Genomic DNA, 20,326 nt, shown 5'->3' on the forward strand with positions numbered 1-20,326 from the left:
GACTAGCTCTGAGCTTGTTGTTTTAATTATCAATTTAAGCTTTAATATACTACACCCACTGCTGTGAGCAGTTCTGCTCTGCTCAGCAAAGACACTACAGAGCACGATGGGTCATTACTGGTACACAACTACAAGGGATTTATTAAATTTTAATTCCCAGTGTCCCAGTTCCTGTGAAGTTCTGGCTACTAGGGAATGCAAAAAGACCAAACAGATCCTTGCTGTGAATGGGAGTATGATGCCAACTTGGATTCCTGCTCTTCTTTAAACCATTTCATCAAATAAGCTCATTCCCACAGGATGCTCCCAGCCATCAGGCAATGTTTGGGACACACAGGTGGATTTCCAACAATGCCATTCACAAGGTGAATAAAACTCTCCATCAAACCTCCCTGCAGCAATAAGTCACTGGATTCTGGAGCCACCTGGGAATTCTTTAATCCATATTAACCCAAACAGAACAACCAAGCTCGTGAACAGGGGCCCAGCCTTTGTGCTGTGCCTGTGGAGTTCCCTCCTCCCCAACTTACTTGTAGGTTGGAATGTTCCAGAGCCCTTGCCACTTGTAGGTTTTCAAGGAAAGCCAGGACAGGGTCTTCATCCCACAGTAAATTCCTAACCCGTTACATAAGATCACATCCATTATCCACTGGAAGGAGAAACACAGGAATGATGCTGGGGAAGGAACACTAGAGCTTGGCAAAGGGAATCACTACAGGCACAGCCCTGCATTCCAAGGAGTGGGACAGTGTTAATTCCACAGGTTTTCTGAAGGTTAAATAGCTTGGCTTAATGTTTCTAATAATGCACTGACTTTTGAAAATACAGCCATGGAGCAAATGACTCCAAGCTTGGGTCTTTCCCAAAATCCATCCAAACCCAGACCCAGAGCTGTGTGCCCTGACTGTAGGGAATTCTGGTCACTCTGGCACCAACTTAGACCTCACAGGAAAATAAAACACAACTTAAAAGGGGTGTCCCTTTAAGCTCACACCAAGTTTTGCCTTTCTCTGAATTTCAGACTTTATTGCTTTATTATTTGCTTTATCAGCAAATATTTGAAAATGTTCAGGTACAGCTTTAGATCCTCCCTGTGGTGTGAAACAAACCCAAACAAATATTTAACCATGTCCAAGTGTTTGTAAGACACAAAATGACAGAAACAGCGACAAGCACGTCACAAACTCAACAGGGAGCAGTCTCACACGGGACACAACCCAGCTCTCCTCACTTCCTAGCCTTCCCTGTAAAATCTGTATTCCCAAACAAACCCTGATCCATGCAGTACGTACGTGATCCCACCAGCATTCACTGAAGTTTGGGAGCTGGTGCTCCAGGCTGTACTCCAGGAACTCAAACATGACACTGATGATCATGCACATCCACCAGTCCCGAATCATCAGAGTCTGAAGGGAAAAAAAAAAGCCTTTTAAATAGCTGCTAAAAAACATCTACAGTTGTAGATCTTGTCTCCAGTATCCAGAAAAGAATCACGAAACTCAGGACAATGTTATTTTTGTGATATGATGGTCCAAATGCTCACAGGCCTCTCAACTTATCACCATTACCTGCACAAGAGACAGGAATGACACTGAAGAAAATCACCTCCACCCCAGCCAAAACCAGCACAGGAATACAGATGATGATAAATTCTGGTAAAATGGGATTCAGCAGGAGGGAAATGAGTTAAATGCATGGAATTACTGGGTGCTCAAGCACCACAGGCAGCATCGTTCTTACAGTGCTCAGAAAAGGTTTTTCAGAGCCTTTTATGGGCTCTAAACGACTCCAAAGCCACAATAATTTCTGATGAATGAGGCCCATTCATTCTCAATATTGCCACCCTGGTGCTTTGAGATTTGGGGGAAAAAATCCAAACACAAGCCCATCTCTGTTTATTGAGACAACACACTCAACCTCCAGCTTTTAATAGAGAAATAGGTTAATATTTAATATATTTAAGAGAAAAATATGCTATGGCCCTGAAGAAATCCAGCAGCCAGTCTCCTTCCAGCTAGGCAGCCCAGCTTCTAATGCAATTCTCTTGGAAAATAAAGGATCCAAGTTTTCCAAATTGAGAATCCAGTTCATTAACAGAACAAGCTGAAGTCCAGATCTCCCCATGCCCAGCAAATTCACCTCTGGTTTTGAGGTGAACCACTCACAGAACACATCTGCACTGCTAAATGAAAACACAAACCAACAGTTCCAGCTTGCTTTAGAACAGCCAAGCTCTGTCGGTTTGTTATTTGAACAGCAAACCCAAACAAGGTCTGCAGGGGGCAAAACCTCCTGAGTCAGTCAGCCTGCTTGGGTTAAAAAAGGTAATATTTAGACCAAAGTAATCAGCAAAACATTGTTGAATGTTCTGCAAGAGACAGGCACAGCTGGAATTCCTTCTGCAGTTGCTGATACCAACTAAAAAGTAACAAGAATTAAACCAGTGCCCATTTAATGGTTTAAAATCCTGATCTGATGCCACTGGGGAAAGCGGCAGCAACAACATCTGCCTTTGGGAATATCACTGTCACTGCCAGCCCCACACTCCACTCCCAAAGGTCATTCCAGCATTTCTGTGGCTACAGGAATTAAGTTTTTTATTGATCTGACCCCAGGATGAATCCCTGTGGAGAAGGAAGGAGCCTGTTGATGAAACAAGGCTCTGGAAAGAAATGAGGTGGCCTAACATGGGCAGGAAACAGGAAAAAAAAAGGGGGAAAAAAGGCTTTTGACATATTGATATATATTTTCATCTATTACAAACAGCCTGGTTTAAGTGACCAAGGCCTGGCACTACAAAAGCAGCAGCAGTGAGGCTTTGGGAACAGAAGAGCAGAGTTCCTAAGTTGAAATGAGTCATTCTTACCTTCAGGTACCACCCAAAAAAGTGAGCAGGAACAAATCCATCCAGCTTGTCCTGAAAACCGAAAAGAGAGTGAAGGTCACAGCCTTTTTATTTAATTTTTTTCTTCCCAGAAAAATGCAGCAATAAACGTCTGTTTTTCCCACACATGAATACTTGCACTCCTTCATCAGGAAGGAATTTAGCAGAGCTTCTTAAATCTTACCAGCCCTGCCAGGCCCTGGACACAGTGCCTTTCCCTCTACTTTTATCAGATCCCAGTTACTCCAGTTTTTGATTCACTGAAGATTTACAGGGTAGACCCAAAGGATTTGGGTGCTCCTCACTCCATGCAATCAGGGAGCTGTAAATCACCATCATTCCTTGGCCCTGGAATTTCTGCCAGTGAGAAACCTGATGGCTTTTAGGACTCAGAAAAGTCCTGCACTAGTGGAAGGTGTCCTTGCCCATGGCAGGGGAGGGGGTTACATCATCTTTCCAACCCAAACCATTCTGGGGTTCTGTGGTGCAGCTTTAGGGCTCTGTGCCCCAGGGTGACTGAGGAGAAGACTCCTCAAGCACACCAAGAAATCCAAACTCTGAGGGGAAAAATTTGACACCAAGGAGCTGAGGAAGAAGAGCTGTTGAACCCTGGGCAATCAGGTAATTGGGATCCAGAGAGACACACGCCCATGTGATGGACAGGAAAGGTCCAGAGAAGAGAAATGAAGAGGCTGGAGAGGCACTCACAGGCTGTGCTCTGATTCAGCACTCAGCCAGACCCACAACTGCACTCCAAAGAGTTCAGTTAAGCAGCTTTTTACCCAAAAGCATCCCCCTGAGTGAGTTTGCTCCTTACCCAGATGTTGTGGAAGGGATCAGTTCCATTGCCAGGGTCATAAATGAGGCAGTTGCCCCCGTAGTCTCTCTCAGGCAGAGGAACCCCCAAGTGGGGGTCGATGTACTTCATGAACTGCCTCCCGTCCTGCACCGTCTGCAGGGGAACACAAACCAGGACCCCTGAAGGACTCACACACAAGTAAGAATTAAGAATTAACCCTTTTTCAAATTCCTGGAGGAACAATTGTTGAAATCAAGTCAGGCACATACTTGACTTGGAGCGTTTAATCCTAAATATTAAGGAAATAAAAGGCTACAGAATGACCTTAAAGATGAAAAAATCAGTAATCTTTAATGCTTTAGCCCAAGCCACACCTCTGTGCTCCCCATCTCTCCCAGAAGGTTCACACAGCTCATCCTTCCCAATACCCATTTCCAGTAAGGTCCCATGCAAACAGCAAAGAGAAATTATCAAAATGACCAAAATGTGAATTCATCTGTCACTAAATCAGCCCCACATTTGCTGAGCATTTATTTCCCAATGGAATCACTCAGTGTTGTGGTCAAGGCTCAACCCTGCAACATCTGTGACAGGCAGCAAAGCTGGACAAAGCCAAAATTAGTTAATTGAGTAATAATAAAATTACAGAATAAACTGCTGAACTCTGGGACAAGTTTCAGCCATGAGCAAGCTTGGATTTGCTGTCAGGAAGTTCAGCCACCTGCAGACTCAGCAGAATTTAACCTTATTTAAACCTGGGCATGGCAATGATGTATTTTTAGTAGAGAGCTGAGCAACAGCAGGGAGTTCCTCAACCACTAAATCTCTGCTGACACCACACGCTGCCACAGGGAAGAAAAGCCATTCCAGGCTTTTCTGTTGGAATTCAGAACTACACCAATAAAAATCACTCAATCTGACTGCAGCTCCTCAGAAATACCATGCTCAAGGATGGCTGGAAAAAACCAGGGTGACCAGTCCCATTTTCTTAAGCTCACATGGCCTCTAAAAGCAAAACTTTTAATAAAAAAGCATTCCCCACCCTTCTTTCACACAAAATGATTTTTAGAGCTGCCTGATGAGTATATTGTCTCAAAATATTTAATTTTAACTGCTCAGAATTGTACAAGTCAGGGGGAAGGTCTCAGTTTACTAAAGGACAAGATATGGTAAAATGTTTAATTTGGAAACACCAAGGGCACATCTTTCTATGAAAAGCCTCCTCCTCAGCTCCTGCCACCACACAAAGCTGGGTGTGAAGTTTTGGTTTATTGCAAAACCCCCACACCTACAAAGAACCTGTCACTCCAGGTAAAAGATATTTCCAAAGGTGAAACCAGGTGAATTCCCCCTGAGTGACACATGGCCCAGCAGGGCAGAGACTGGACTGTGAAACACCAGCTGCTGAACATGAACTCCCTCACCAGCTCATCCAAAACCACTTCAACACGGTGTCTACCCCAGGCTGAGGGTGACTGGAGGTCAGAGCAGGTGAAATATTTTTATATTATCATTTCTCTCAGCCTCACAGTCTCATTAAACAGCCTAAAGATTCCATCTCACAAAACCAAGCATCTCCTGTAGTCAGCAGGAAAAAAAAAACACTACAAAGGAGTTGATCCCCACATGGAAGTGGCATTTAGGAGCTGGAGGTGTCAGCCACTTACCTGGAAGAGGATGAAGATGAGGAAGAGCTCATAGACCACGCTGACACACAGCCAAAACCTCCAGTAAGCTGCAGAGAGACACAGGGGATGTCAGCAGCAGCTCTGGAGCAAGCCATAAGGTAATTATTATTCATTTATTTCAATATCACAGAATCCTGGAGTGCTTTGTGTTGGGAGGGACTGAAAGCCCATCTCATTCCACCCCTGCCATGGGCAGGGACACCTTCCACTGGCCCAGGCTGCTCCACACCCAACCTGGCCTGGAACACATCCAGGGATGGGGCAGCCACAGCTTCTCAGGAAACCAATTCCATTTCAAGAGAGGCTCCCGCCATGGAATTGCAATTCCCAGCTGCCAAGCACAGTGCTCCCCACCCTCCCTCAGGGATACAACCAGAAAGGATCTCCAGCTCCCACACAGGCTGCTGTGAAAGTTTGCTGGAACTGCTCAGGCACTGACCTGGATGTGGGAGAAGGGATCCAGGTCCAGAACACTCCAACCCAACAAGCTCAGCAGTTAGGAAGGGGAAGGAAAGCAATGTGCCACCTGCAGTGCTTTCCAGCAGTCCCTAGAGGAGAACCTGATCCTTCCTGAGCTTTCCCCCTGGTCTCAGGTGACCTGGGCTGCACCAGACACACCCAGGGCAGGCTGGAGTCGTGTTCAGCAGCCCAGCTTTGGCCTGGGGACAAGGTCGTGTCGCCAGGGGCAGGAAGCATTTCAAAACCCCAAAGATAACTCCACTTTTACTTGCAATGACATTAAAAACAAGCAGACCAAAGGTTCAGCAAGGCCTGTCCATAAGAAATGCCATGCAAAGCTCATCTGCTGCTGGGAGCCCTCCCCAGATGTGTGATTACAGATGTGCACACACCCAGCAACACCTGGAGCCAAAGGGTGCCCAAATTCCAGTGTCTGCACACTCCCAGCTCCCCTGCCAGGCTCAGCCCTGGGGTCACAGCCCATCCTGGATGGGGGCTTGTGCCCCACAGGCTCATCCATGCTCCTGATCCATCCAGACACCTCTGGGCTCTGAACTCCCTCAATATTTCTGACTCCTGCCCTGAGAGGCTGATGCAGAGCCAGGGTGGGTGCACACACAGCTCCAGCAGCTCTCCCTACCCAGATCCAAAAATTCCACACAAGGGAATTCAGGAAAACTCACAGCATTCTAGGTGGACACTGAAATTCCAGAAACATCACACAGCACTCTCAGGATGAGAAGACCTGCCTTCATGTGTTTCCTGGAATGGAGTTCTCCTTCCTCAGGTCCATGGGGGAGATGCATAGGAATCCCAACAGGGTTTGCCAGGAAACCAAGACCCTCAGGCCTGCCTTGGGAATTTCTCTCTGTTAATTCCAAGGCAATGTAGGCACTTTGATGTTCAAAGCAGGGCCAGGCATAAATTACACAAGAATGAAACAAACAGAGGCTTACAACAGAGTTATCTGCTCAGAACCCCAAACCAACTCCCCATGGAGCTCCTCAGGAGATGTTTTCTCCCAAAACATGTCTTTATCCAGCTCAGCCTCAAGTAGGAAATAAATTATTAAAAAAAAAAAAAAAAACAACCTAAAACCCCAAAACAACAAAGAAACAAAAAAAAAAAAAAACCAAAATAAAAAATACCAACAAACTCCACACATTTTTAAAAGCAGCCTCTGACACCCTCATTAAAAGAGATCACAATGTGAAACCTTTTTGCACCAATCCTGCTAAATTAATTTCATCAGAATCACCTATTTTACACTACTGGGAAAAAAAAAAGGAAAAAATGAAAATAAAAAAGGCAGGTGTGGCCTTGCAGAACAGCAGTTCAGAGCTCTGTGACAGCTTTCACACACTTGTCTTTCCAAAATGCATCTTAGGAAAAACCCAACAGCAAAACAAAAAAAAAATATCCTCCATTGTCACAGGATTATTTGGAAGAGAGGAGCTTTTTCCCAAACTGTCACAACATTCAAGCCAGCAGGGAAAATTAACTTTTCACCACCACACTTCTCCCACCTTTAAATGTCACTGCCAGATACGAAAAAAATGCCTTTTTTTCTAACCCATAAACCTTGCACCAGAGATTTTACACTGCTCACAGTCAGCAAAGTGACAGATTGGTCCTGCAAGTGATGTAGACACAGAAAGCAGAGAAATCTAAATCCTTGTCTGAGCTTTCATTCCCCTCTGTACACAGAGCTGTGGCAGCTGCTGAGCAGGCTCAGCAAAAAAAGAAAATTAAAAATGGAGATCTGGCTCTGATTTAGGGCTGTGGTTTCTCCCCAGCTCACAGAGATTCCCCCAGAGGTTCTGAACACACCCAGTACCTGCACCCCAAATGTTTTCAAGGCTGTACAAACACTGTTCTCTCTCCTGCTGGGTCAGGCTCAGCTTTAGCTGTAAGGTTACTTTTGGCATGTCTCGAATGCTTGCTTTCCTTTAATTCACTTCCCATTTTGCCTCCCTCCAACCAAGGCTTTCCTCCTGAGTGAGGAGGTCCCCACTAATCATTGACACACCTGATAACCCAGTGATTTCTGGGATCAAACATTAAACTGCTGCCTTGCAGGGATCCCAGCAAGCTGAGTCCAACCAGCCTTTCCCTGCTTCTGCTCAGAGCCTGGCCCACTCTGCCTGAGGGGCTAAATGAGTAAAAAATACAAAAATCTGGCTTGTTTGCCCAAGGAAAACACTTGCCCTGGAGCTGCTCCTTCCAGTGTCACCAGTGCTGCCCTTGCCTGGCCCCTGCCTCCACATTCCCACTGTCCCAGTCCTCAGTCCCACAGGTTACTCCAGACCCTCACTATTTACTCCCTGACCAGCTCATCCTGTCACACAGCCTCTATTAAGTCAAAATAACTCCTGGAAGAGGCTGGGAATATTAAAAGCTGCTTCTCAGGGCATTAATAACTGTCATGGAAAATTTCTTTGGAATGACAGCATGGATGTGTTATCTTGACAGGCAATAAAGCATCCCTGGGCTCCTACAGCAGCAGCTCCAGAAGAGGAGCTGGCAGGGAGAAGGAAGAATATCTCTTATCTGCATATCCTAAGGAGACAGGCTACTGATGCTGGCTCTATCCAGGATTGGTTCTACCAGGAAATGCTCCCCAAATTTGGCTGTTCACCCACCAATGAATAAATGGATCCTCAAGCAGAGTTTAAGATCTGTCCCTTGCACTGTGCTGTTCCCTAGGGCTAAAGCAGTGAAGGTTTGGATAGAACCACAGCCAGTGGAAAATGGGATAAAAGCAGGGCAAGTTGGTAAAATCTTGTCTGAACAATCATTTCTACTTATTTCCATGACAATCCTACATTTCTGAATTACAGGGAGGCAACTGGTGTCTGACCATGCAGCAAATTATTGAACTGCAGAAAACAGGGGCCTGTGTGGAATCAGCAGGGAAATGGCAAAGCTGGATGAGCCCCTGGCTAAAGCTGGGAATGCTGAGAAGGCAACCAAAAAAAGAAATAAAGCCACCAGTCTGGACAGGTGCCACTAAGGTAGTGGCTGGCATCAGTTTCCTTAATGGCCTTAATGAAAAGTAGGTTAATGACACACAGCAGGAGCAGCAGGGAAGGCAGGGACAGCAGAGAAGATGATCCCAAGGGACTGGAGTGACAGAAGAGCTCCTAACACAGCTCCACGCTCTGGAATCAGGAATTTGGAAGCATCACATTATCACAAAAATCCCCAAAATAACCCTGCAGCTCTGGAGAGGACATTTGAAAGCAGAAAGCTCAAAACAAAGCCAGAATGTTATGGGGAAATGTTACACTGGGGGCAAAACTAAAAGCCAAACTTCCCTGCTTTGTTCTAGGGAATAAAACCAGCCCAGACAAACCCTCAAAACCTGGGTGCACCCAAGTGTCACTGGCGTCCTCAAAAGGAGCACTGATTTTACAGAAGGAATCACAATTAACTGGAACAGAAGGAAAGACTAAAACCTGCTATTTAATAAGAAAGGCAAATTACATAAAGCCCCAGGTCTGCAGAGGTGTGCAGAGGGCACTGCTCTGGAACCACACCTGCTTTGGCTGAGGGCTGTGGGGTGGCTGCTGGGTTAAATTTCTGGCATAAACCCCAGCTTTGTTTGGCTGTAGGAGAGCCCAGTGCTTTCAGGAATCTAATTTAAGCCTATATGAATTCCCTTAATTCTTCCTCTTTCAATGATTCACACCTAAAAACAGGCAAGAGATCAAAGCCATTGAAATATTTTCATGTTTCACCAGCTATTCCATTACCTGGAAGAGGTTTGTGTTGTGCTTTCAAGACTTCCAGTCTTACAAGAAACCTTTAAAATCATAATCAAGGGCCTCTAATCTCCCATGGAAAATGGACATGGAGCTCAGGAAGTGCTCCTGCACCAGATAAAAGGTCACAAGTGCAGTCCCAGCACAGAGAGGAGAAAAAAAAATGAGGATAAACAGGGGAAGTTCAGGCTTAAGAACCTGGCAGTTCTCACAGAGCTTTTTAGCTACAACAGGAAGCCAAAGCAGGGAGATCCACACAGATCTGCAGGCTCCATGGAAGGCCAGCAGGGTGGTTATGGAGGAGCCTCCATGATCAGTGTGCAGTGCTGAGGAACCTGTGATTACTGAAATTACAACTTACCTGCTCTCCAGGCAACACAAACATTTACCTCTCCCTCCCAGAGCAGGCAGCTGCTCAGGAGGATTTGAGTGAACCCAGCAAGGTGAATTACCTGGGTGAGGTCTTGAGAATGGTCCATCTTTAGCTTGTGTCACCCCAAAGCACAAGAAAACCAAAATACTGGCGACGATTCCTCTGCAAGGAAAAGCAGAACACTCTGGGTTATTGCCTCATCCTCCTCCTGAGACTGCAAATTATGTTCTCTGATGAAAGAAATGTCTGGCCCTTGCTCTTTAACTGCTGAATGTGTCCCTCTTAAATGGATCCAGGCACCATCCAGAAAAAAACAGCCAAAAAAAGGCTGAGGATCACAGCAAGTCAAACAATTCCCTGTGTCTGGGAGCAGCTTTTATTCCACTGGCTCACAAAGACACACAGGATTTAGCAGTGAGACAGCTCTCACTGCTCCACCACATTTCCATGGAATTTAAAAAGGAGCTGTCAGACTTGTCACCACTCCAAAACAGCTTCTTAACCAATTAAAGACAAGCAGGAGCTTTCCAGACCACACCAGCACTGCTGCTATTTCAAGAGCTGGAACCATAACACAGAGCCTAAGGAACATAACAGAGATTTTAAATAAAAATAAATTATCAGACCAGAAGCCCAAAGACCCACAACCCCGGGCATGTTCCTTTAGTTTTAATGGATTAAATGGCAGAAAGCAATCCAAAAGTGCTCTTTTTGCTGCACTTCAACTCCCACTGGATCCTGCTTGCTGTCTCATTTCACCTGCTTAAGAGCTGGCTGAAAGGATGGACAACTGGGAAAGAGCTCATTCCATGCTTGCAGAAAATGATGCAACCCCTGACTGCAAATAAAATGGCTCAGTCTGCAGGAATCACACAAAATACCCAGTAATTTTGCTGCCAGAGAGAAATTGTTACAAACCAGAAGCAACAGGAGACTGTTTGTGCTTTAAACACGTCAAAAAACCTTTCAAAATAGAAGACTAAAGGATTTACAGAAACTATTTTGTAACATTCACCTCTGAGTATAAATGTTTGTGCTTCCTAAAAATAAAAATGGGGTTTAGTTAACAGATGTAACTCAGTAATTTTGCTTGCTTTAAACACTGGGAAGCACACCAGAATTAGGTGACTGAATGAATCTGTGAATAGACAGTTCCATGGGGATTTCCAAAGATCTGGAGGGCAAAAACCCTTTCAGCTGACCTCCAATAATGAGAATATTCTGCATTTTGAGGCCCTGGCTGCATCTGGAAGCTCCAGTTCTGTGTGGTGTGACAAGCTCAGCCATGAACTGAGGGGTCCAGACCACTGCTCTGGCCTTGGGAGGGTTCCAATTCCAAAGCTGGAATTCCAATTTTCAATTCCAAAGCTGGAATTCCAATTTTCAATTCCAAAGCTGGAATTCAAATCCTGGATCCAAATCACCACAGGAGCTCAGCTGTGCTCCTTCCTCTAAACCCCACTCTTGGCCCAAGAGCTGCTGTGCTGAAATAGGCTGGGGATCCAGATACATTCACTTCAAGTTCACCACAGGAAGTTTGGAAGCAAATCACAAATTTGCATAAATAACCACACCAGCTCATTTTTTTTTTTTTTTTTCTCAGTGGTAACAAAACTTTCCCTCTTATCCTCATTAATTTACCTTCCAATGCCTCAGCAGCAGCCTGGCCTGAGGCAGGAATGCTCCAGCACCTGAGAGGGGCTCTCCTCTCCTCCTCTCCTCACCTGGCTGACACAGCCAATGGATTCTCCTGAGCAGCAAATCAGGAAGGCACAAAATAGCAAAGTGTGCCCACAAAAGTCATTTTAGCACTGAGCCAAATCAAAAAAATAAAATTAAAAAAAAAAAAAAAGGAGAGGCTGGCAGCAGCTCCATCAGCACAAACAAACTCTTGTTTGTGCTGAGAGTCAATTCAGACACACAGGACAATGAGGAGCTGTGTATGGCCCTTTGTCCTGGGATTCAAGGAGGCAGCTCCCACTCCCTGTCCCATCCCGGGCTGGATCCATGCTGGCACAGCTGGTACAACCCCTCGGGGCACCACAAGCCCTGGAACAGAGCTCTGGCCTCCTGTGGCCTCCATTTCCCTGTGGGTGCTCAGCCACAGCAGCAGGAGATCAGCATGCAAACCCACACATCCCTGGATCTGTCCCCATGGAAAGCAGGGATTGCCAAGAGCTGTGTAAAAAATCATCTCAGGAGAGACATTTCCCAGCTGGAAATTCAATGTACAGCCCTGAAGCACACTGGTGGTTTTAAACCTGAATGTGTTTTTATGGAAAAAAAAAAAAGATTTTTTTTTTTTTCCCCCAAGACGCCCTGCTCAGCATTTCAAATATTTGGGAGCTGTGGATTTCTGCCGTGGTATGCAGAGGAGGTGCTCAGGGTTTATCTGGCTACACTCAGAGCTGGAGCTGAGTCCAGGCTGAACAGAGGAGAATGTCACAGCTGTCAGTCAGGATGAGCTATCCCATGGCTGGAAGAACAGTGGGAATAAAGCTCTCAAGGATCAGACAGGTTCACAGCACAACCTCTCCTTGCCTAACAAAGGAAATGTTCCACAGTTCTTACACTGGGGGCAGTCTGACCACCTGTGTGATCCCAATGAACTCTTACTACATTTACATATAAAAAGCTCCTGCAACCTTATGTTTAAAAAAAAAAAAACAAAAAACCAAAAAAAAAAGCCAACCCAAACAATCCTCCTTGAATTGTTTCAGGACAGAAGAAGTCCTGTGACAGATGCAAACACCAACATCAGCCACAAACACCACACCCCGTGAGCTCAGAGGCTCCTGCTCTCACTCGGGTCTTGTCCATCACTTCTCCTGTGAGTGATTCCACAAATCCACCTCTCACCCTGCTCCTGCCAGTGACTGCATGGAGCATTTTATAGGGTGACAAAATCCTGATTTTATAGGGGAGAAGGTGGGACCATCCCACGACTCCAGTCTGGGAAACACAGAGCCAGCAAATTTGGGAAGTTCACCCCAATTTACTGCTCTGAGCACCTCACAGCAGCTCACAAGGACACCTCAGGCAGGGCATGGAAACAAAGGAGGCTGGAGCCTTTGGAAGTGTGTATTTCAGACACTGCTGCACTGTCAGTGTGCAGGAGGTGGAAATAAAAGCCCGTGACAGCTCCAGACTCTGCTCCCCGGTGACAAACCCCCCCTGGTCATTAGGCACCAAGTGTTCCCGAGGAACACCGGCACACAGGGACAGCCTTGTGCTGGGTGGGGCTTGGAACTGCAGCACAACACGGCTCCACACCAGGACTGACAAAGGTCTCAGGGCAGGCTGAGGGATTTTTAATTATGGATGCAAATATAAAAAATCTGTGATGATTTGGGCTATGGATACACTGATGCACACTGTGCCCATCTCACCCTGCTCTGAAATACCCACTTTTGTCCAGAGAGATATGAAACATGGAATATTTGGAAGTTCATGTCCAAGCCTCAGGATGCTCCTTGTCAGGGATTTTTGTGCTAAGACCTTGTAGAGCTGCAGCAGTGAGCAAAGCCCACTTGCTGCCCCTTTCTTGGCACGATGCTGTAAATTGATTTTAACAACTGGGCACTGGATGAGCACACAACAACTCGTGTTTCCTGAGAGAAAGATCCACCTGCTGACTAATCTTCCCTGGGTTGGTTTTGATTAAGGCAGCCGAGGCTCTAAGCTCAATAATAAGATATTCCACTGAGTCACCTTAGCTCTGTCTTACTCCCTAAGGATGCATCATCACTTCTCTTTCAGCTCTTCGCCTTCCCAATTCTGAGTGGCCATTCCAGGCCACACCACCCCTCCAGCCTGGCCTCCCTCATTATGCCTGGGAACAAAATGGCATTTGTTCACACAGCAACCTTCCAGAACCTTTCCCAGCTCCAGACACCTTCCAGCTTGTCCCATGTCACCCCCACGTGTGAAATCCCAGCTCTCAGTGGGGCACAGTGGGAGTTCCATTACCCCCAGGCATTGTGTAACAATGCCAGAACAACAGCCAAGATTATCTCAGGAAATACCACAATTCCTGCATCTCCAGGACAATGGATGCTGTATCCTGAGTCACTTCAGAAATGTACAAAAAGAGGGAAAAAAACCCTTCAACAGCAAAGGGAAAAATTTCATTATATTTAAGAAACCAGACTGGTAGAAAACAATTATTTTCTTGCTTCTAGCAATGATGCTTTGCAGCATATCTTTAAAACATATTTAGCTTTTTAAAGCACCACTTTCCTACCTCCTGTTTCTTCCCTGTTGTATTTTAAAAGGGGAGAAATTCAACCACATTGGATCAGTTTAAATTACAGTAGGAATTGACCACACATGTAAGATTCATTCTTATTTCCCCAGAGCTTCCCTCTGGGCTGCACATTCTCACAGCAATTTTCAACAACAAACAAAGATCTGTATTGAAATCTTGAACAGAATTTTACAAAAAGCATTTGAGCCAGAAAAATTTAGTCACAGCTCCCAGCATTTTGAAATGATGGTTATTTTAAGGAAAGGTTATTTTTAAGAAAAGGCTATTTTAAGAAACAGCAACACAACCCTTGCCAAAGAAACCCAGCCAGGAGGCTTTAGCAAGCTTTTTGTATTTTGCTTTAAATCACATCACAGAGCAGCCACAGGCCTGACAGTGACACTAAACTGATTAGAAATTGAATTCAATGATCAGCATCAGAGAAGCTTACAGACTTATGACTGGTTTTGTAACTTCTGAGGGAACAGGCATTTCCACAGGGGAGCACAGGGGTCACTGGAGGTCCCTTTTCCAGAACACACCTGGGAATACTCAGATATTCCTGAGATATTCACCTCTTTGTGTTGTAGGCTGTGTCCTGGGGAGTCTCTTCCAGCAGGGTAACGTAGCCCAGTGCACACGTGAGGATGAACAGGACTGTCAGGGTATGAGCTCTCCTGAAATTGAGAACAGAGAAAAATGACATTAAACAGCAGGAAAACTCATGTCTCACCCTGCCAGTGCAGCATCAGGAGGTCAAAACCACGGCCAGCAGTCAGGAATATTGAGGTTTTCTGTATTGCAGAGCACAGAGAGCAGAACTTACAGCAGCACTGCACGTGATCAGCAGCAGCTTGGAAAAAACCAGCACCCACTGCAAACACCCAAATTTAAACAGCTCCAGGTGTCTCCCCAGGTTTGGCAGGTCCACACCTGACAGTGCTGCTCTATTTCACAGCCTACTAATCAAAATTGCAGCTGAGGGAACAGGCCCGTGAGAGCAACCAAAGGGAATTCACTCCAGACATGGGAATTACTCAAGAAAAACTAGTCATTAAAAATTAAAAAAAAAAAAAAAACACAAAAAACTCTAAAGGAGAACAGTTGCTGTTGATGCCACCTCAAGATGTCAGATTTCCAGGGATATTGCTACAGTTTCAGTGCACTTAGCACAAGAGGTTTCTGTGGGAACAGCCGTGACAGCAAAGCTGGGTGGCTGTTCCACAGCAGTAAAACACCCTCATCCATGGGAGCCCAGAGGTTTATGTGGATTTTGGTGAAGCACTCAGGGAGAAATTCTTCTGGCACAGGTTTCCCAGAGAAGCTGTGGCTGTCCTATCCCTGGAAGTGCCCAAGGCCAGGTTGGACTGGGCTTGGAGCAACCTGGGATAGCAGAAGGTGTGCCTGCCCTCGGGACTGGATGAGCTTTAAGGTCCCTTCCAGCCCAAACCATTCCAGGATTCTGTGATTCTATGGAAGGAGAGCAAGCAGAGCACACCCAGCCAGGTGACACCCACACCCTGCACCCCCTGATCACCACACAGGGAATATTCTTACAATGTCTGCATCTTTTCTTACTTCAAGTTGAAAATTCCCTTCCTAATGAGAAGCCACTTACTGTTTTCATTGGAAAACTCCTCTGGCCCCAGCTGGGAAGCATGGGAACTCTGTCCAAGTAAGACCAAAGGACATGCCATGAGTTTTGGTTTAGAGGATAACATCCCTTAACACAAACTAATAAAAAACCCCACCTATAAAGAGGAAGCTGAAAGGAGGAGAAAACTTGTAAAAGAAAGTGTCTGTATGTGACATATTGGACTCTATTTCCATTTTCTTTTTACATTCTTTTGTAACAGCAGCTCACATCCCATCTGCAAGTCATTCCAAGGTTTGTATATTCAGGTTGCATGGTGTACAATAAACCTTGGAATTTCCAAACCACCCACTGACTTGCCTTGAAACTATCCCACAGTAACCCCCCTAAAACTGCTCTGAAAGTCCAAGAAAGGCTGCCAGTGAACCAAAATTCCATCCTACTGCAAACCCCACCTTCTCCACAGCATCCCTGCAATCCCACACAGGCAATACCTCATAAGCAGACACAATCCTCTTGTGTCCCTCCCAGAACAGAGTTTGGCGTTGAAGGCTCTCCTTCCTCGTGGTCCTGAGGACACAGACCACCACCTCCAGCAGAAAACCACCAGGACCCACGAGTACTTCCAGGATTAGCAAGGAATCAGTGTGCCAAAACCCAGGGAAAAGCTTGGGAGCTGCAAGCTCCTGCTCGGCAGCTGCATCGTCCCAGGTGCCAGGACAGGTGATTCAGCCATCAGAGCTCACGTGGGGCCTGCCCTGGATCCTGCAGGAGCTGGAGCACTAAACCCAGCCTCTCCCAGGACTGCCTCTCCCGGGAGGCAGGACAGCAGCACGGAGCCCACGCTCCAATCACACCCTGCTCCTGCACACCCATTGCCTGTGGATGGAATGAATGGATTCTGCAGCCAACACCACACAGGTTACAGGAACTCCGGGCTATTTTGGTATCTCGGGCCTTGTTTTGCTGTCTGGTTCTGAAACTTATCGTTGTGTTGTTATATTGTTACACAGTTATACTTATTGTTGCAGAGTTATAGATATTATGTATTATATATATAATAGTTACATTGTGGTTTATTTTTGAAGAGGCTATGAAAACAAATCTGGAATCCCGCCTTGCTGTTTCGGCACCTGAGCACCCACACCAAGTCAGCTGCTTTTTCAATGCATTCAGATCCCATAAATTGCCAAAAAATCAGTTATTACAGCTCCTCCCTTGGACAAACACCTTGAGAACCCCTCTCCCAGCACAAGGGTGACTCAGTTGTGTTCCTCCCTGGGAGGATCTTGTAGGACAGTGAAGGGTTGGTGCTGGAGAGCCCCATACATCCTACTTCCCATTTATTTTTGGTGCCACAGCCACCAGCCTGAGCCCAACCAGCTGCCCTGTTTCAGGAGAAACAAGAGGCTGTTCTCTTATCACTTCCCTTGAAGCTCAGCATTCATCTCCAGATGCTGCCAGATTCCCTCCTAGCAGGTTTCCAAGGCAAAGGTGCTTCCAGCACAGCGTGAATTCCAGGAGCTGGGATGAAAGACTCTGGAGATGGGCTCGACTTCTGGGAAGAGCAAGCTGTCAGCCCTGGCAGAGAGCTGAGAGCAGTGACACAGCAATGAGAGGGAGCATAGCATCACACAAACCCACTTCAGAGAGGAAAACGAGCCAGGAAATATGGATGTACACCATGTCTTCTCAGAGCTTGGGAGTTTAAAAACAAAATAAAATTCCAGAAAAAGGAGCAGCTCTCCTGAAGGAAGGGCTTGTCTGAGAGATCAGGATGAATTTAACGGCACAAGGGGATTCTTCTCATCTCCACACACACTTTAAAATAACACACCAGGGGAAGGCGAGCTAAGAACAACCCAGCAAGGTAAGCAAGGCAGGAATTACATGGAAAGGCTTATGTTCTCCTGGCCTGGAGCCTGGGAGGCTGAAAGAGCTAAGCTGGGAATCTTCCCCTTAGAATTACACACAGGAGCTTGGGCAACACGCCCGAAGCAAAGGGGGCACAAGCTGCAGCCAGATCTGGGAGGTTTCACATCAAAAACTGCAAAGCAGGGCCTGATGTACCTGAGAACAAAAATCTAAGGCCAGGGAGAGAACTCACAACAAATCCCAAACTGTTAAAAAGGTGGAATATTAAGTGGCTTACTTTTCTGCCTTTCTGCACCACACATTTGGCTCTTTCCCCACTCAAGCCCTGGGAGATTGAGATGAAATAAATCGTGTTTGTTTTCACACAAGCCCTTGCCCTGCTAATTCAAACACCAAGTGAGAGCAAGTGAAGCTCTCCCGCACTGCAGATCACAAAAAAGTGGGTTTTTTCCTAGTTAATAGGATTAAGTTTGATCCCAACTTCTCTTTTTCATGCTAGGTCATTCTCCTGTCACACTGAGACGCTGCAGGTCTGTCAAGAAAATGACTACAAGCTCTTTTATTTTCCAGCTGAAGTCTATGACAGAAATGATGTAAGGGAGTTGTTTAAACATGTCATTTTTGGGAGATTCTGGCAGATCCTTGGGTGAAAAGGAGAGAGTACCACCCAGGAGCAGGCGGCCCATGGCCTCATTCAATCTCCCACAAATTAAAATCAGCTTAAGCAGGGACCACACCCTTGTTATCCATGGCTTGTTTGTCACCAGTGATGCAACAACTCCATTAAACACAATAACAATCACTGGAACACAATGCAAAGAATTTATTTATTAATATTTTGGTCAGTCCTCTTAAGTGGAACAAAATTCCAAAGGAGAGCCAGTCCAGTTTGCCCCTTGGGTTAAAAAAGTTGCATTAATTGCAGCTGCTGGTGAAAGGATCTGTCAGCAGACCCAAAAATCTGTCAGTGACTTTTTCATTACTTAATTCTTTATTCCAAATAATGGCGAATTCATTAAACCATTCTTGGAAGAGATTTTTAAATGGATGTCAAAGCTCTGTACCCTCCATAAACCAACAATTCACCTGGAATTTCTAAGAAAATATGGCAAACAGTACAAAAAACCCTTTCCTCCAAAAGCAGCAGAGGGTTGTGTCAAGAAGAAGACACAAGAAAATACAACAAAAATTAATACTAATTTAAAACTAATTTAATTTTTATTTGAAACAAAAATTGTAACTAACAGGCGAACTGTTGGGGATAGACAGACGGTTTGGACAACTTCAAGTCAAACCCAACCATACAAATATCCTTGCTGGTTTTACACTCTGTGTTATGTTTTAAAATCAGTTTAAACCCTCAAGAGTCCATAAAACAGTCCCTATTCTTAGAGCAGTCGCAGATCTTCGGCACATCCCTGAAGTCACCCGAGGCCGATTAAATTTCCGAACATACTTGTGACACTCCAAAATAGCAACCTGCCTTTTCCTTGCCATCTCCACAAAGAAGCCCAGGAGCACAGACCTCCAGAGACCCAGAACCACAGGTCAACAGCAAAGCTTCAGCAAATCTGGGGTTTTCCTTCCACTGAGGAAGGAAGACCAAGTTCCCAGAGTTCCCAAAGTTTCCATCAGTTCTACAGAGCTTGCAAGTTCCACAGATGCACTATTTTGATTATTAAACATTTTTTTTACTTAAACCTATGGAAATGTGCATCTTGAAGATCGTTTAGGGCAGTTCTACTGAGACAAGTGACAGGGAATTATAGGCAACATTCTTTGAGCACATTTTTCCCTGCTATCCTTAAAACTTTGGGAATGTGTTTATTAAAAAAATAAAGGAACACAGAGACCTGATATCTAGATGGGACACTGAACTCTGACAGGCCCTCTCCACAAAGATATTCCTTCTGCATTTCCAGCTTACTTGGCAGAACTATGCAGCCCTTCCTTTGAGGAAAGGGCAATGCCATTCCCATAGCACAATTCCCAAGGCACAGGCCCTCTCATCCATGACCAGCTGGCAAATGTGGCTTAGTGGGATTGCACAAGCCTGGATGTCCCCGCTCCCTGCCCAGGGCATTCCCACAGGCTGGAAGAGCATGGCAGGGTGACCCAGGGCTCTGGAGCAATGCTGCTTTTCTCCAGTGCAGTGAATCCTGAGCGGGCAGCGTGGCTCAGAGTGGCATCATCAAAACAGGGAAAAAAGTTCCCAAGTTCAGCTCCCAGCAAACTCCAGGAATGCTGCCTTGGAAGTGCCACAGCCACCCCTCAGGAGAGGGCACAGAGAGCAGCTCCTGCCAACCTGTTGATATTCCATCTCCCTAATCTCTCTTCTGGATAAATTCCCACCTTTTCCTGCAGACCGCCCTTAGCAAATCCCGGGTATTTCAGAAGTAAGAGCCATCTCCACAAGGAATGGGTAAGGAATGTTTTGGGTTGAGTAGCAATCCCTTCTTTCCATCACCAGCTGGTTTGCCCACACATATCCTCACTTCCCAGGCCATCTGGGAAGAGTCACAACACTGAGCACACCAAGAGGAACATGCCAGCAGGGACTGCCTCTTCCTTAGCTGCAAATTCCACACTTTTTGCACAAGAAGGTGGAAATAATTCCTACAAACACTAGGCCATTAGCCTATAG

General features: G+C 45.8%; 1 protein-coding gene across 1 annotated transcript in view; it reads right to left on the reverse strand.

Moving 5' to 3' along the window:
- The window catches only part of PTDSS2 (phosphatidylserine synthase 2), a 29,602-nt gene that overhangs the window by 6,095 nt on the left and 3,181 nt on the right, over positions 1-20,326 (reverse strand). The window contains exons 2-8 of the mRNA XM_036384752.2: positions 14,789-14,890; positions 10,047-10,129; positions 5,351-5,418; positions 3,702-3,836; positions 2,867-2,917; positions 1,293-1,406; positions 531-649 (exon numbers count right to left, since the gene is read on the reverse strand). Coding sequence (XP_036240645.1) covers positions 531-649; positions 1,293-1,406; positions 2,867-2,917; positions 3,702-3,836; positions 5,351-5,418; positions 10,047-10,129; positions 14,789-14,890 — 672 coding nt within the window. The remainder of the gene's footprint in view (positions 1-530; positions 650-1,292; positions 1,407-2,866; positions 2,918-3,701; positions 3,837-5,350; positions 5,419-10,046; positions 10,130-14,788; positions 14,891-20,326) is intronic.

This window comes from Molothrus ater, chromosome 6, assembly GCF_012460135.2.
Source record: "Molothrus ater isolate BHLD 08-10-18 breed brown headed cowbird chromosome 6, BPBGC_Mater_1.1, whole genome shotgun sequence".
Lineage (NCBI taxonomy): Eukaryota > Metazoa > Chordata > Aves > Passeriformes > Icteridae > Molothrus > Molothrus ater.